At 39.2% G+C, this 13,171-nt stretch overlaps 1 protein-coding gene across 1 annotated transcript in view; it reads left to right on the top strand.

Annotated features, from left to right (window-relative positions):
• col4a5 (collagen type IV alpha 5 chain) overlaps positions 1-13,171 on the top strand; it is a 63,429-nt gene that overhangs the window by 36,851 nt on the left and 13,407 nt on the right. Inside the window, exons 15-35 of the mRNA XM_039668825.2 lie at positions 888-944; positions 1,048-1,092; positions 1,508-1,561; positions 2,159-2,203; positions 2,322-2,415; positions 4,610-4,645; positions 4,792-5,043; positions 5,151-5,240; positions 5,614-5,684; positions 5,828-6,019; positions 7,848-8,016; positions 8,673-8,765; positions 8,879-8,983; positions 10,187-10,284; positions 10,950-11,100; positions 11,232-11,345; positions 11,702-11,869; positions 11,995-12,084; positions 12,180-12,326; positions 12,832-12,930; positions 13,071-13,160. Coding sequence (XP_039524759.2) covers positions 888-944; positions 1,048-1,092; positions 1,508-1,561; positions 2,159-2,203; positions 2,322-2,415; positions 4,610-4,645; positions 4,792-5,043; positions 5,151-5,240; positions 5,614-5,684; positions 5,828-6,019; positions 7,848-8,016; positions 8,673-8,765; positions 8,879-8,983; positions 10,187-10,284; positions 10,950-11,100; positions 11,232-11,345; positions 11,702-11,869; positions 11,995-12,084; positions 12,180-12,326; positions 12,832-12,930; positions 13,071-13,160 — 2,260 coding nt within the window. The remainder of the gene's footprint in view (positions 1-887; positions 945-1,047; positions 1,093-1,507; positions 1,562-2,158; positions 2,204-2,321; positions 2,416-4,609; positions 4,646-4,791; positions 5,044-5,150; positions 5,241-5,613; positions 5,685-5,827; positions 6,020-7,847; positions 8,017-8,672; positions 8,766-8,878; positions 8,984-10,186; positions 10,285-10,949; positions 11,101-11,231; positions 11,346-11,701; positions 11,870-11,994; positions 12,085-12,179; positions 12,327-12,831; positions 12,931-13,070; positions 13,161-13,171) is intronic.

Here is a 13,171-nt window from a genome sequence, read left to right on the forward strand (position 1 = left end):
CAGGTATGCGGCGTATACCCACTAGAAAATGTCATGGATTTCCGTATGCCGGCTTTAAAAAGCGTGAGGATTCGTAGCAACAACGTTTTGGTATATCACAGTATACTCACTACAAAAAGACTACACCACTGTGTGAATGTAATGGCCAATTGGCTTTATGCGCAGCTGCACTACTTCCTGAACTTCAGCCAGCTCCTTGTTTCCTGTCTGCCATTATTGGACAAATTGATTAATTCAGGTGTGTTTGATTATTGTTGCCATGACTACTGAGGTCAGGTACACCTGAATTAATCAATTTGACCAATAATGGCAGACAGGAAACAAGGAGCTGGCTGAAGTTCAGGAAGTAGTGCAGCTGGGCATAAAGCCCATTAGAGGTGCTAGTCTGTAAGTCCGCTCAACACTACTGAAAATGTTCAATGTGTGTCGCATGCTTGTGAATCCTTTCTTTAAAACCAGCATAGTGTAAACACCATGTAAATAAGAGTTTTATTGTACAGTTAAGAGGTTTTTTTTTGTTTTTTTTTTACGTGAGTTTTCGCAAGTGTAGAATTCAGTGAGCTTGTGCTTTAGAGAATGAAAGCCTTAGTGATTATAAAGGAAGAGATATTCTCTTACTTTCTGTTATCACCCATTCACAATCTGAATACAAGTTTAGTTTTTCATGCTGTGAAGTTCATTGCAAAGTTTTTGGATTGATGTGTAGATATGGGGTGCATGCATGCTAATAAATATATAAATAATATACATATATAAATAAACATTAGCATGCATGCTAATAAACAACTAGATCCAAGTGTGATTTGGATCCTAAACTAAAGTGTTACCTGCTTTTTCCCCCCTCTTTTTTTCAATTTGTAATTAACATTCCTGTCTTTGTCTGACAGGGTCTGCAAGGGGGCCAGAAAGGTGAAAAAGGAGAACCTGGTGAACCTGGAAAGAGGGTGAGTTAATGCCTGCTGAAAGCCCAACTACTCGTTTGTGTTTACAGATTACAAAAGACAGCGTTTTATGACAAATATGCGGTGATATATTTATTTTTATAAGGGAAAACCTGGCAAAGATGGTGATCAAGGCCTCCCTGGATTTCTGGTAAGCAGTCTACAATAGATGTTTAGTATATTTCACCAAACTGATGATATTCTTTAAAGGGATACTCCACTTTTTCTGGAAATAGGCCCATTTTACCACTCCCCCAGAGTTAAACAGTTGAGTTTTACCGTTTTCCAATGTATTCAGCCAATTTTCTGATATTTAGAAGAATATCAGTAACCAGACAGTTTCTGGTCTCATTGACTTCCATAGTATATTTTTTTTCCTACTATGGAAGTCAATGAGACCAGAAACTGTCTGATTACTGATATTCTTATAAATATCAGAAAATCTGCTGAATGGATTCAAAAACGGTGAAACTCAACTGTTTAACTCTGGGGGATTGGTAAAATGAGCCTATTTCCAAAAAAAAGTGGAGTATCCCTTTAATGCTTTTGTCACATCTCTTTCTCAGGGTGACAAAGGAGATACAGGTCCTCCTGGTCTACCTGGACGAGATGGTGTGAGAGTAAGTACTGAACGTTTCGTCAAAACACAACATTAGGCCACCAAATCCTTAGTAAACAATGTCTAATGATGATCACAGGCACAGAGGTGCAGTATTAATGTAGTTGAGCTGAGCGTTCATTAAAAACCAGCTCACTCACAGATCAATTTGTCATTTCAAATTAATTTAAATTAGATTGTTGTTGTTACTCTGTAATTAGGTCATACGTTTCCACTTTTGTCAGGTAGAATTGCACACCTGTTGTGAGTATGATTAAATATAGACAATGTCGCACTGACAGCATGATCAGCCAAACACAGTTTTGTAGAGGAACTGCTTACAAAACTTTTTGGATGAAGACAGACTTCGTCCTTCTTAAAGTTGAATAAATATGTTATGAAATGACATGAAATCAAATAACATGATGCACTTTATCTGCTTGTGTCACTTTGTTTCTCTTTATTTGATTTCATGTCATTTCATAACATATTTATTCAAATGTAAGAAGGACGAAGTCTGTCTTCATCCAAAAAGTTTTGAGGATGCACTACCTCCCTTGCCTCCTCTGAGATAATGCCCTGGTTTGAAATCATACATATATTCTTTTAACTCATTTAGGGTGAGAAAGGTAATCAAGGGCCTCCTGGACCTCCATCATTCAGGGTATGTTGAATATTTCTCTGTTCTATTTTGTCATCTTTCCATAGGCCTGATGTCTATCATTATTTATTATATATATTAGCATTAGTTTAATTACAAAATAAACCTTTTCACCCCAAAGGATGGGCAGTTCCCGGACATAGGCGGAATAGGACCAAAAGGAGACCGTGGTGATCCAGGACCAGTTGGACCTAAAGGAGATAGAGGACTTACAGGTATTTTAAAACTCAAGGTCAAGCTGAAATTGATAGTTCACCCAGAAATGAAAATTCTGTCATTTACTCTCCCTCAAGTTGTTCCGAACCTGTGAATTTCTTACTTCTGCTGAACACAAAATAAGTTATTTTGAAGAATGTCGGTAACCAAACAGTTGATGAGCACCATTGACTTCCATAGTATAGAAAAAAACACTGTGGAAGTCAGTCATGGCACTTTGGCACAAGCATTTCAGAATGACCAGCTTTGAGATGCTGTGCAATGAAATTGGACTGCTGGTTAGTGGTTAGTCCAGTTTTCTTATCAGAGCCTCTGTCGAAGTCTGTTGCGCATTGAGGAATTTTTAGTGCATGTTTTCTAATGCCAAGTTCAGACTGCACGATTTTCAAAGTAGTCGAGTCGCTGTTCTTTTCACACTGTATGACTATCTTGGCCAGCATTCAGTGACTACGTTTCACTGAATTCAGCAAACTACGTTTCAAAACAAACACACGTGAGATGTGAAAAGGAAACAACGCGACACCACACGTGCAAGACCGGAGTTCTCACGTGAGACTTTTTTTTTTTTCGACCCGGTTGTGGTCCAGCTCACGTGAAACATCAAACAGACACGAGTGCTCCTGCCAAATTTCTACTAATTTCTTCTATTTATTGTGTCCAAATAGACCGAGAAGAAGCTTTTTTTCTGAAACAATGCCATATCATATTGATATGTGATCTATAACTCCTCCCCGAACTCCCTGCTGCTCTGTATCTTGCTCTCTCATTGGCTGCCGGTGATCGCCGATGTAGTTTTCAGTCAAAACACTTTTCACACAGCAGGATTTTGAATCACCGACAGGTCGATATTTAGCATGCCAAATCTCACAGCGGCGACTCGTTGGTGATTCTCTCAGTTCGCGTCTTTGCTCATTCACACTGCTTGATTGTCACTCGCGTGAACGAGCGCCGATTTGCCTGTGATTTCGGGCATTTGTCGGCGATTTCTCAAAACCTGTCGGCGAGCCAAAATCGTGGCTAAAATCATGCAGTCTGAACTCGGCATAAGCGGATTAAACTTTTTTTTACTTCAATTGAGCACATACGTTTTTTTGTGTGCATTTTTTGTATTTATGTGCACTTTGGCATTTCCATCCAGTGTTTTCTTTATGCAATATCCCAAAATGTGCATACAAATTGGTGGATGGAAACATACAGTAGCTATAAAGGGGAATGCGCGTGACGTCACCGTCGGCCGGAGTGCCTGCAGTTCCTCACAGTGAGTGGCAAAAAGACTGACCGGCTGTATGTGTTCAGCGTGAATGCCGCGAAAAACAAACACAACACACACAAATAAAGTGGGAAAGAGCTTTGCGATTGACTGTAGGCCTACAACTAGATTTGACAAAACATCGGAGGTATATTTTTACAGACTGCTATGGAAAGAGGAGCAAATGGATCGCTGCAATTCACAGAAACAACTGAACTCCAGTCAGCGAAAGGTGGATTTGCAGTTATCATTTTGTGTCAATATGCTGAATTTAGCTGGAAAACCATACCCGTATATTTTGTATTGTTATATACATTATCAGCTCATCAATTAAATATTTATCATTGCATATTCTGCTTTATTGGATGTTTTTTAATAAAAAAAGTTTTTTTTTATTAGAAAAAGTTTTAGGGCTGGACGATATGATGATATATATAGGCTATATATAACACTGATATAAGTGATCACCCGGATTTAGACCTACCTATAGTATATTTATATAAAGCGTTCACAGGCAAATTTGCTTTACGTTTAGGTTTTGGTTTATTTCCCCGGTGTCGAAATCAGGCAAACATAAATGTCAGGCAACACGATTTCCGGCTGCATGTCAATATCCATGGATCGCTGGATCTTTAGTAAGTTGTAAGGAACACTATATTGAGTCCAACATTTAGTTTAAATTGATAAAATTGTTCGAATATAGATTGATTCGAGTTCGATTTCCCCTATTAAATCCAGTCACGCAGCAGATCTTTTGCCACTCGGTCAGGCTGAGGGGGTTTGTCACGCGGGAAAGTCACGTGTCAAATGCATTCCCTCTATTGTCATGAAACAGAACATACCTATAATATCTATAATTTATGTACTGTTTATCCATACAAATCATACAAATGTTTTACAGTGTTATTTGTATCAGAGGTCAATCCATTTTTGTCTTTTTATAGGTATTCAGGGGCCACCTGGTCCACAAGGTCTAGCTGGTAAGCAGCATGCTTTTTTGGAGGGTCATTTTTTAATAATATATATTTTTTATGCAATTGTATTTTACGCATTTATTTCAGTGTATGATTGATTCATGTTAATTTAATTCATGCAGTTAATTAAATAAAGAAATCTTTACTCATAGGAATTGGAGGTCCAGGTCCTCCCGGCTCACCAGGTTTACCTGGAGAGAGAGGAGAAAAGGGTGATGAGGGCCAGCCTGGAATCTCACTCCCTGGACCACCTGGAAGACCAGGTCCACAAGGTCTCCAAGGATTCCAAGGGCCTCCTGGTCCCCCAGGAATATTCAACGGCGATGTAGATTGTAATCGTGGTCCTACTGGTCCACCAGGTCTGCAGGGGGAGCGGGGATTTCCTGGAGAAACAGGACAGAAAGGTTTGCCATGCATTTCTTATTAGAAAACAAAATCTGTATGAACAACACGGATGCTTCTTTTTTTGAAGAACATTGTGGCTGATACTCTCTAATGCCAATTGTCACAGGTCAAAAAGGAGAGACGTGTGTGAATTGTTTCAGTAATGGAAACCCTATCCCAGGACCCCCAGGCTTTCCTGGTCCTCCTGGAAATCAAGGTAAGATTTAAGTCATTTTAACATATGTATCTTTCACGTGTCATGCAGATGTTTTCTTTTATGATGTTTCACCTAATAAAGGAACAATATACAGTACTGTATATATATATACAATTTATAGAAATCTCTAATTACAATAAAACATGTTAGGAAGGTACTGATCAGGTCCAAAAACAAAAGGTGTTTCACAGTATTCTTTGAAGTCCCAAGTTAATAACATGGTGCATTTCAGTACACAAGTACAGTATATACCAATGTACAGTACTTATTGTCCATGTTTTTCAGGACTAAAGAACAAAACTCACAAAAATAGCTTTTTTTTACATAAAGTACAGATGCTTCAAGCTGCATGTCACACTTGTTTTTGTGTCAGGTGCACCTGGTTTGCCTGGAGCTAAAGGAGAAAGAGGATTCCCAGGAGGACCAGGGCCCATAGGCCCTGTTGTGAGTGCTTCCTTATAGTACCTCACTTTTTTTTTAAGTGGCAGATGCTTCAGAGTTATTCAGATGATATAATTACTTTACATTTCACCAGATCTCCATGACAATTTAGTAAATAACATGTAAGTTATATATTTACCCTTTAGGGACTACAAGGACCACAGGGTCTCCCGGGATACCCTGGAGAAAAGGGCGATCCAGGCGATGCCATCTCTGGTGTAGGTGTGAAAGGAGACAAGGGAGACACAGGGTTTCCCGGCCCTCCAGGTCTGCCTGGACTCGAAGGAAGACCTGGCCGTGATGGAGTGCCTGGTCCCCCTGGCCTCAGAGGACCACCTGTGAGTGTTTTGTTTGGTTTTCCTTAGAAGTACAACTTTGGGTTCTTTTATACAGTTAGATAAACTGATATGTTATTTATCGTAATAATACACTGACTGAATTGCCATTTATCCACTATCCACAATCTTAGGCCCTGTTTACCTGCCATTAAGATATATTTTGGTTAAACCTGTTTACAAAATGTGTTTAAATCCGTCTCTTTTGTCCACTGTTAGTGTTCTTCCATAAAATATTCAGGAGACATTCATGGAGTCAACAAAGTGTCCTTTCATTAAACTGCAACACTTAAGTACTGACCAAACATTGTGCAAAAGAAAGAAGAAAAGAAAAAAAAAACACTGACTAATAAATGGGACATCAGCACATTACTGAGTTCTGGGTCTTCAGAAAATGAAGCCCTTTTAACAATCCAGACCAAACCATTTTTATAATTACAGGGGTCTCTGTAAATTCTAATTCAATTACATCAAATTTAAAGGAGGGAACTATATGTATACATAAACTCAAATAAACTTAAAATCACATTTACCATAAAGCAATAATGAAAATAAACTGAAACATACACACAAAAATATATATACTGCGAGCTGAAGAGACAACGTACGTACAGTAGCACCTCCAGTTCCAATGTTCGGGTCAATAATATTTAAAGAAACAAAATAATTGCATCAAACAGACAACAAAATACACTAATCCCTTAGACCAAATGAAAAAATAACGAAAATAAATTTGTCATGCAAAAATTTAAATAAAGAGAAAACTAGAACCACTCAAAAGAAAAGTTTAAATTCAGTGTGGCCTTAGCCATCACATCCTCTTTCAATCACTTCTGTCCTGATTTCTTTGAGGGGAGGGTTTATGGGTGTGTAAATAATGGGATTTTTCAGATCTTTTGGCACGCAATTTACAGTGTTCAAAACACGGCTCCCGGGGTTAATAAAGGCCTTCTGAAGTGAAGCGAAGCGATGCGTTCGTTTAAGAAAAATATCCATAGTTAAAACTTTATTGACTAAAATATCTAGCTCGTATAGAAGTCGACTTACGCCAAAAGAGTAACCCTTGAATTTGACGAACGCGGTTACCCAGCCCTGTTTGAACCGCGAGAGGCTTCATTTTTCAGGAATGCATCGCTTCACTTCAAAAGCCTTTTTTAACCCCCCAGAGCCGTTTCGAGCACTTTTATCACAGATAGGAGATAGCTCTGGTGGACATGCAAAAACATATACCCATTGACCCCAATTATAAAGCTTGGAAGAGCCAGGACATTTTGTAATATAACTCCGATTGAATTCGCCTGAAAGAAGAATGTCATGTTCATCAAGGTTGGCTTCGGGGTTAGTAAATAATGGGCTAATTTTCATTTTTGAGTGAACTGTCCCTATTAATACCTGGTGTAAACAGGGCTTCAGTCAACCCGAACATTTCCACCTTCTCTCTGACCTGAGTTCTTGTTGAAACAAAATAGACGTGCTTATTCTGTGCATTTTGGGTAGTTTTTGTGTGAAATCATTTTTAATTTGTCCTTCAAAAGTGTGCTTTCAACTTTAATTGAGCGTGAGCAGCACTAAGCTACCGCTTCACTGCTGATCACCTGACGTTCCTGCTCCTGGTGTGAATGCACTTATTGGTTAACATGCACACGAAAAACATATGCGCTGCTCGTGCACCACTCACGCTTTCAGTGTGAAACACCCATTAGAGTTAAAAAGAGCTATTTGTATTTATCTATATGCCTTTAAGACTTCTATGTAAACGTACTTTTTACTTCTAAAACGAGAAACTGCACTTTCCATGAGTCAAGTAACAATCTGCCATTTTTTCTTAAAGGGTTCTGCTGTGGTGAAAGGTGCACAAGGTCCAACTGGTGAACCTGGCTTCCCAGGACCTCCAGGAGACAGAGGTCTTAGTGGTCCTTCGGGATTTGGTCCACAGGGACCTCCTGGAGAGAAGGGTATTCAGGGCGTTTCAGGAAGATCAGGGGCTCCTGGAGCTCCAGGTAAAGAACAGTAGTGTCTTGTTTTTATGTTCAATTTATTTTAAGGCTGTCAATCGATTGAACATGTGAATATAAATTACATGTACTATATATTTTATTTTTGCACTAATCAAGGTAAATATCTAGTTCAGTCATGAAACTCTAGATGGAGCTGGCTGATTGGTCCTTACATGCAGTCTGAAAGCAATCATTTCATTATTACATGGCAAGCTAATTGGCCTCTGCTGATTCTGCAGCCAGTGAGATTGCTGGCTCAACATTTGATCTGGTTCAGTATTCACTATAAGCTGGTCCTGCAGTGCCTTATCTGAGATCATCTGAAATCCTCCTCATCCCCCAGCTCCATCTGTCTAGATCCACTACGGGATTTATGAATGTCTTCATGCAGCAGCAGCATATTTTACATTCTCAAAGCAGCGTGTTTATGTATCTGTTAGTAGTAGCAAGTCCATTCTTGTTCTGCAGCAGCAGGCTTCATAAACAGATCAAGTATGCTAAGTGACCCCAGCATACATTAACATCTTATTACAACTAGTCAGAGTTGTCATGATTATGTGAGATTATGTTCAAGGTGTAGCTGACTAAATTTTTGACTTAAAAAAAGTTTAACTACTTTGAATGATGAGTAACTTGGACATTACATCATCTCAATGTAGGTCAGAAAGGTGAACCTGGGTTGGCTGTGCCAGAAAAAGGTGAGCGTGGACCTCCAGGGCGTGATGGAGATCCCGGATTGCCAGGAAGTCCAGGTAAAGACAAAATGGCTTACTAAACCTTTTAGCACACATTTAGTGGTCTTGAATGCATATGGAGCAGATTGGGAAGTCAAAGTTTAACAGTGACCGGTTCCATATCTGTACAGGTAATACAGGCCAACCTGGACAGCCTGGGTTCCCAGGCCTACCTGGACCCAAAGGAGAGCCTGGTCTTCCTGGTATTGGTTTGCCAGGACCCCCTGGTACTAAAGGTAATGTATTCCCACTATTAAACACTAATAGATTCTGTCACTAGTAGTGTGTCAACTGCTAAGTGTTTTCCAATTCATAGGAACTGGGCAGTATTCATAAAAAAAATCAGATTTGGCCAAATACTTGCAAATTAAAGGAGAACTCCGGTGCAAAATGAACCTTTGGTCTAATAAAACATCGGTACCTGGTCGACCGTTCTCTGAGATTTGTTTTTATGATAATCGAATGTAAAGAGTTTTATCTCTAAAACTGTTTAGCGTATAACGGCATATAATAAGTAAAAAGAAATCGTTGGTTAATACCATTAACAAGGCTCAAAATGGCCCCACACTAACACAGTAACATAATGAGGGTCCCTGCATGCAAAACGAAGCATTGAGAACTTTGTAAGAGTACAGACCGTTTAATAAGAAGATACTTTATAAAGACAGTCCACTTCGTGTATACAGACAGGAGCCATCTTTGGAAAACAGTCGAGCCACAGTCGAACTAGCGATTTCTTTTTACTAATCTACAGATTATCTTCAGTAGGTGGAAGGTCATTTAGTGTAAATTGGCCAACATTATGGAATTCACTGCCCCTTTCACTGTTTGTGTTTAAATGTATTATAAATGTACCATGGAAAGCGACCTTGAGTTCTGGAAAGGCGCTATATAAATAAAACTTCTTCTTCTACTTATTAAATGCCCCCATATACTAGCGTTATACGATAAACAGTTTGGTAACGCTTCCTTTTACAGTACAGTACTTACAGTATACTTACCTAGAAAGTACTGGCTAAGATAAGGTAAGTACATGGAACAGGGGTAGGTTTAGGGGTAGGTTCAGGGTTAGTACTAGTTATTACCCAGTAATTGTAGTTACTAAAATAAGTACATAGTATTTACATGGGTAACTGGACTGTAAAAGGAAGCGTTACCAACAGTTTTTAGAGATAAAACTCTTTACATTCGATTATCATGAAAACAATCTCAGAGAACGGTCGACTAGGTACCAATGTTTTATTAGACCAAAGGTTCATTTTGCGCCGGAGTTCTCCTTTAATTGGCCTGGATGAAAGATCTAACTTTAAATAGGTGCATTTATTGTTCCACATATTCTTTCCCTTTTTCGCCTTTTTTAAGTACTTTTTTTCTTAGGTAGGTACGTAGTGGGGGACTATTGTGTCTATATGTCTATCAGTGTTGTTGATATTCTCCAGGTTTTCCTGGTATTGCTGGTTCCCCTGGTGGACCTGGCATTCCTGGGCGACCAGGTTTGGATGGATTGGCTGGTCAGCCTGGATTACCTGGACCCAAAGTATGAGATATTTACCCCACACAATACAATATAATATTATATTATAAATTTCTTTAGTAGACAGGAATATGTCACATTTATGTCATAAATATTTTAATAATCAGTTTCCAAATCATTCTGTTTCACTATTGTACATGTTTAATAAATTTGGACCAATTATTAAAAACAATTTTCTAATATATATATATATATATATAACATGTGTGTATGTATATATATATATATATATATATATATATTCAATTATCAAATAATAATACAACTTTTTACATTCCTGTTTTACTGTATTTTCGATCAAATAAATGCAGCCTTGATACGAGATATAAGAGATTTATTTCCAAAACTTTAAAAAAGTTGACTGACCCCAGACATTTGAACAATATTGAATATACTGTACAGTATCAATATACAGAATTTTGAACTGTATATTTTGGATGGCTCTATTTTCAATTTTTTATCAAATGCAAATTAAAATATGCCAGAAGAAATGAAACTGCTGTGTGCATCTGTTTTCGTTTTTGTGTGTTCAAACATCCGCTCTCCATTGAATTATGGGAAAATACAGTGTTCACTGGTTGTATGCTATAAATCATTAAGTGCATTAGGGGTATGAATAAGTGAACTGTATTAGGAATGTGCTCCAATGAATGTCTATGTCCCCAAAGGGAGATCCTGGTTTTGGTCTACCTGGCCTTACAGGTCCTACAGGACCCCCCGGTAGTAAAGGCACACCCGGTCCTAAAGGTGATTCTGGTTTCCCTGGAAACCCTGGTTCACCAGGTCGCTCAGGTCTCGACGGTGCCCCTGGACCTAAAGGTAGAGAATTTCTTCATGTTCAAACAGAGAAAAAATTGTTACGCTGGACAAAAGAGATCCCTCTCTATGAGACTAACATGAAGTTGTATTACAAATATAAAACAAATATCGCATTTTCTTTTTGCACTTAGGTGATGCTGGTTTTCCTGGTGGCCCTGGTCCTCGTGGCCCCCCAGGGCCCCCTGCCTTTGGCCTTCAGGGCCCCCCTGGTCCTCCTGGACCTCCTGGATCTATGGGGTCTCCTGGTATGCCTACAGTTGTTTCAGTACAAGAATGGATCTTGAGTTAGAGATATGCTTGCCAGATTTATTTCTAGTCTAATGCAAACGCAGGAGTCACCACTACAGGAGACTCTTGTGCGAGCTCTAGGGAGATGCTTTGTCTAAGAAAACACAATTTTAATGATTATAAACCACACCCATTTATAATTTTAAATAAAATAATATTATTTAGTCTAGAAATTGTAACAATTATATGACCCTTATAACTCAAATGTGTGTCAGGTTGAAGTGTATCTCTTAATCATTATCAAACACAAATATTTGTACTAGTAACACGACTAAGTATTGTTTCACTATCATTGTTGTCTTCTCTACCTTAGGAGTCCTTGGTGCGAATGGAGAGAAAGGAGACCGTGGCTCCCCAGGTCTGAGTATTCCAGGGTTGCAAGGTGACAGAGGAAGCCCTGGATTTCCCGGATCTCCTGGCGCAATTGGTCCACCTGGGGGTCCAGGACTACCTGGTCAAGATGGCCTCCCGGGACTGCCTGGTAATATGATGATAGCAATATCTACTAATATTTGCAATTTTTTAACTGCATTTGTTGAATGTGACAATATATATCTTATTTCTATATCCTGGTCTTTCTCTACTAATTCTATATCCTTATTACAGGGCCTAAAGGTGACATGGGTGGCATGGGTGCTCCAGGACCTCCAGGTGGCCCTGGCAACCCTGGCAGACCAGGCTTTCCAGGACCAAAAGGTCTAATACCATTTTGTGCTTCAGCTCACATTTCTGAAACAATTTCATAAAGTCTCTCATAGAGTGAAATTTTATTGTGCTTTGCTCCCCTGCAGGAGATGATGGTGTCCCAGGACGACCAGGAATCAAAGGTTCCTTTGGATCAAAGGGAGACAAAGGTGAACAAGGCCTTCAAGGCCCACCTGGCAGAGTGTTAGATGGACAGCGATTTAAGGGACAAAAAGGAGAACCCGGAGGTCCAGGTGAGACAAATCTGTTAGTTGCTACCTGGATCACGCCATCATGGCCTTTTTAGAGATGTCAAGGATTTCAAATATGATGAGGATCCTCTTGTGAGGGGCTCCCTTCCTACAATATAAAGATAAAAATGGAAGAAAAAGAAAGGCATTGTGGGACTATATAAAATGGGCTAAAATGGGTTTCCGCAGAACTTCATATAAAATAGATGTTTTTTTTTAATCTTTTAATATCAATTAATATGAAATTGATATCAGAGCTTGGATGATAAGTAGCCTACCAAAAGCTTTAAATGTTGAATTAGAAGGAGACCATTTTTGCTAGTGTCTATTAGGCTTAATTTGACCAGGTACATTCTGCGTATTATATGCATTTTCTGTTTCTTGTCATCAACATATTGATGGTCCCTCCTCAACATGTGTTTTTCTATACTCAAAGTTTAACAAAAGGAAACATTTAATCTCCTCATGTATTTTGGTGACTCTGTGATTCTCTTTGTTTGTCATATAGGTTTTAATGGACCATCAGGAGAAAAGGGTGTTCCCGGTCTCCCGGGAGAATCTGGTCTCCCTGGGCAAGATGGAAGGCCAGGACTACCAGGACCCCAAGGTAAAGCCAACAAGTACACATATTTGAATTTGAGCCATCAAATGCATGTTCAAGCAGTCTTCTGTCGTGTACTGCAAAGTACATAGACTAGTGAATGGGGTTTAGTTGAGCAGTTAAATTTATTTTGTAATCATGTTTAGGCCCCAAAGGGGATTCTGGTCTCCCAGGAACTCCAGGGTCTTCTGGAGCCCCAGGACTGAAGGGTAGCATGGGAGAGATGGGATTTCCAGGTCAGATCCTC

The sequence above is a fragment of the Pimephales promelas genome, chromosome 1 (assembly GCF_988280905.1).
Source record: "Pimephales promelas chromosome 1, fPimPro1.hap1.1, whole genome shotgun sequence".
Lineage (NCBI taxonomy): Eukaryota > Metazoa > Chordata > Actinopteri > Cypriniformes > Leuciscidae > Pimephales > Pimephales promelas.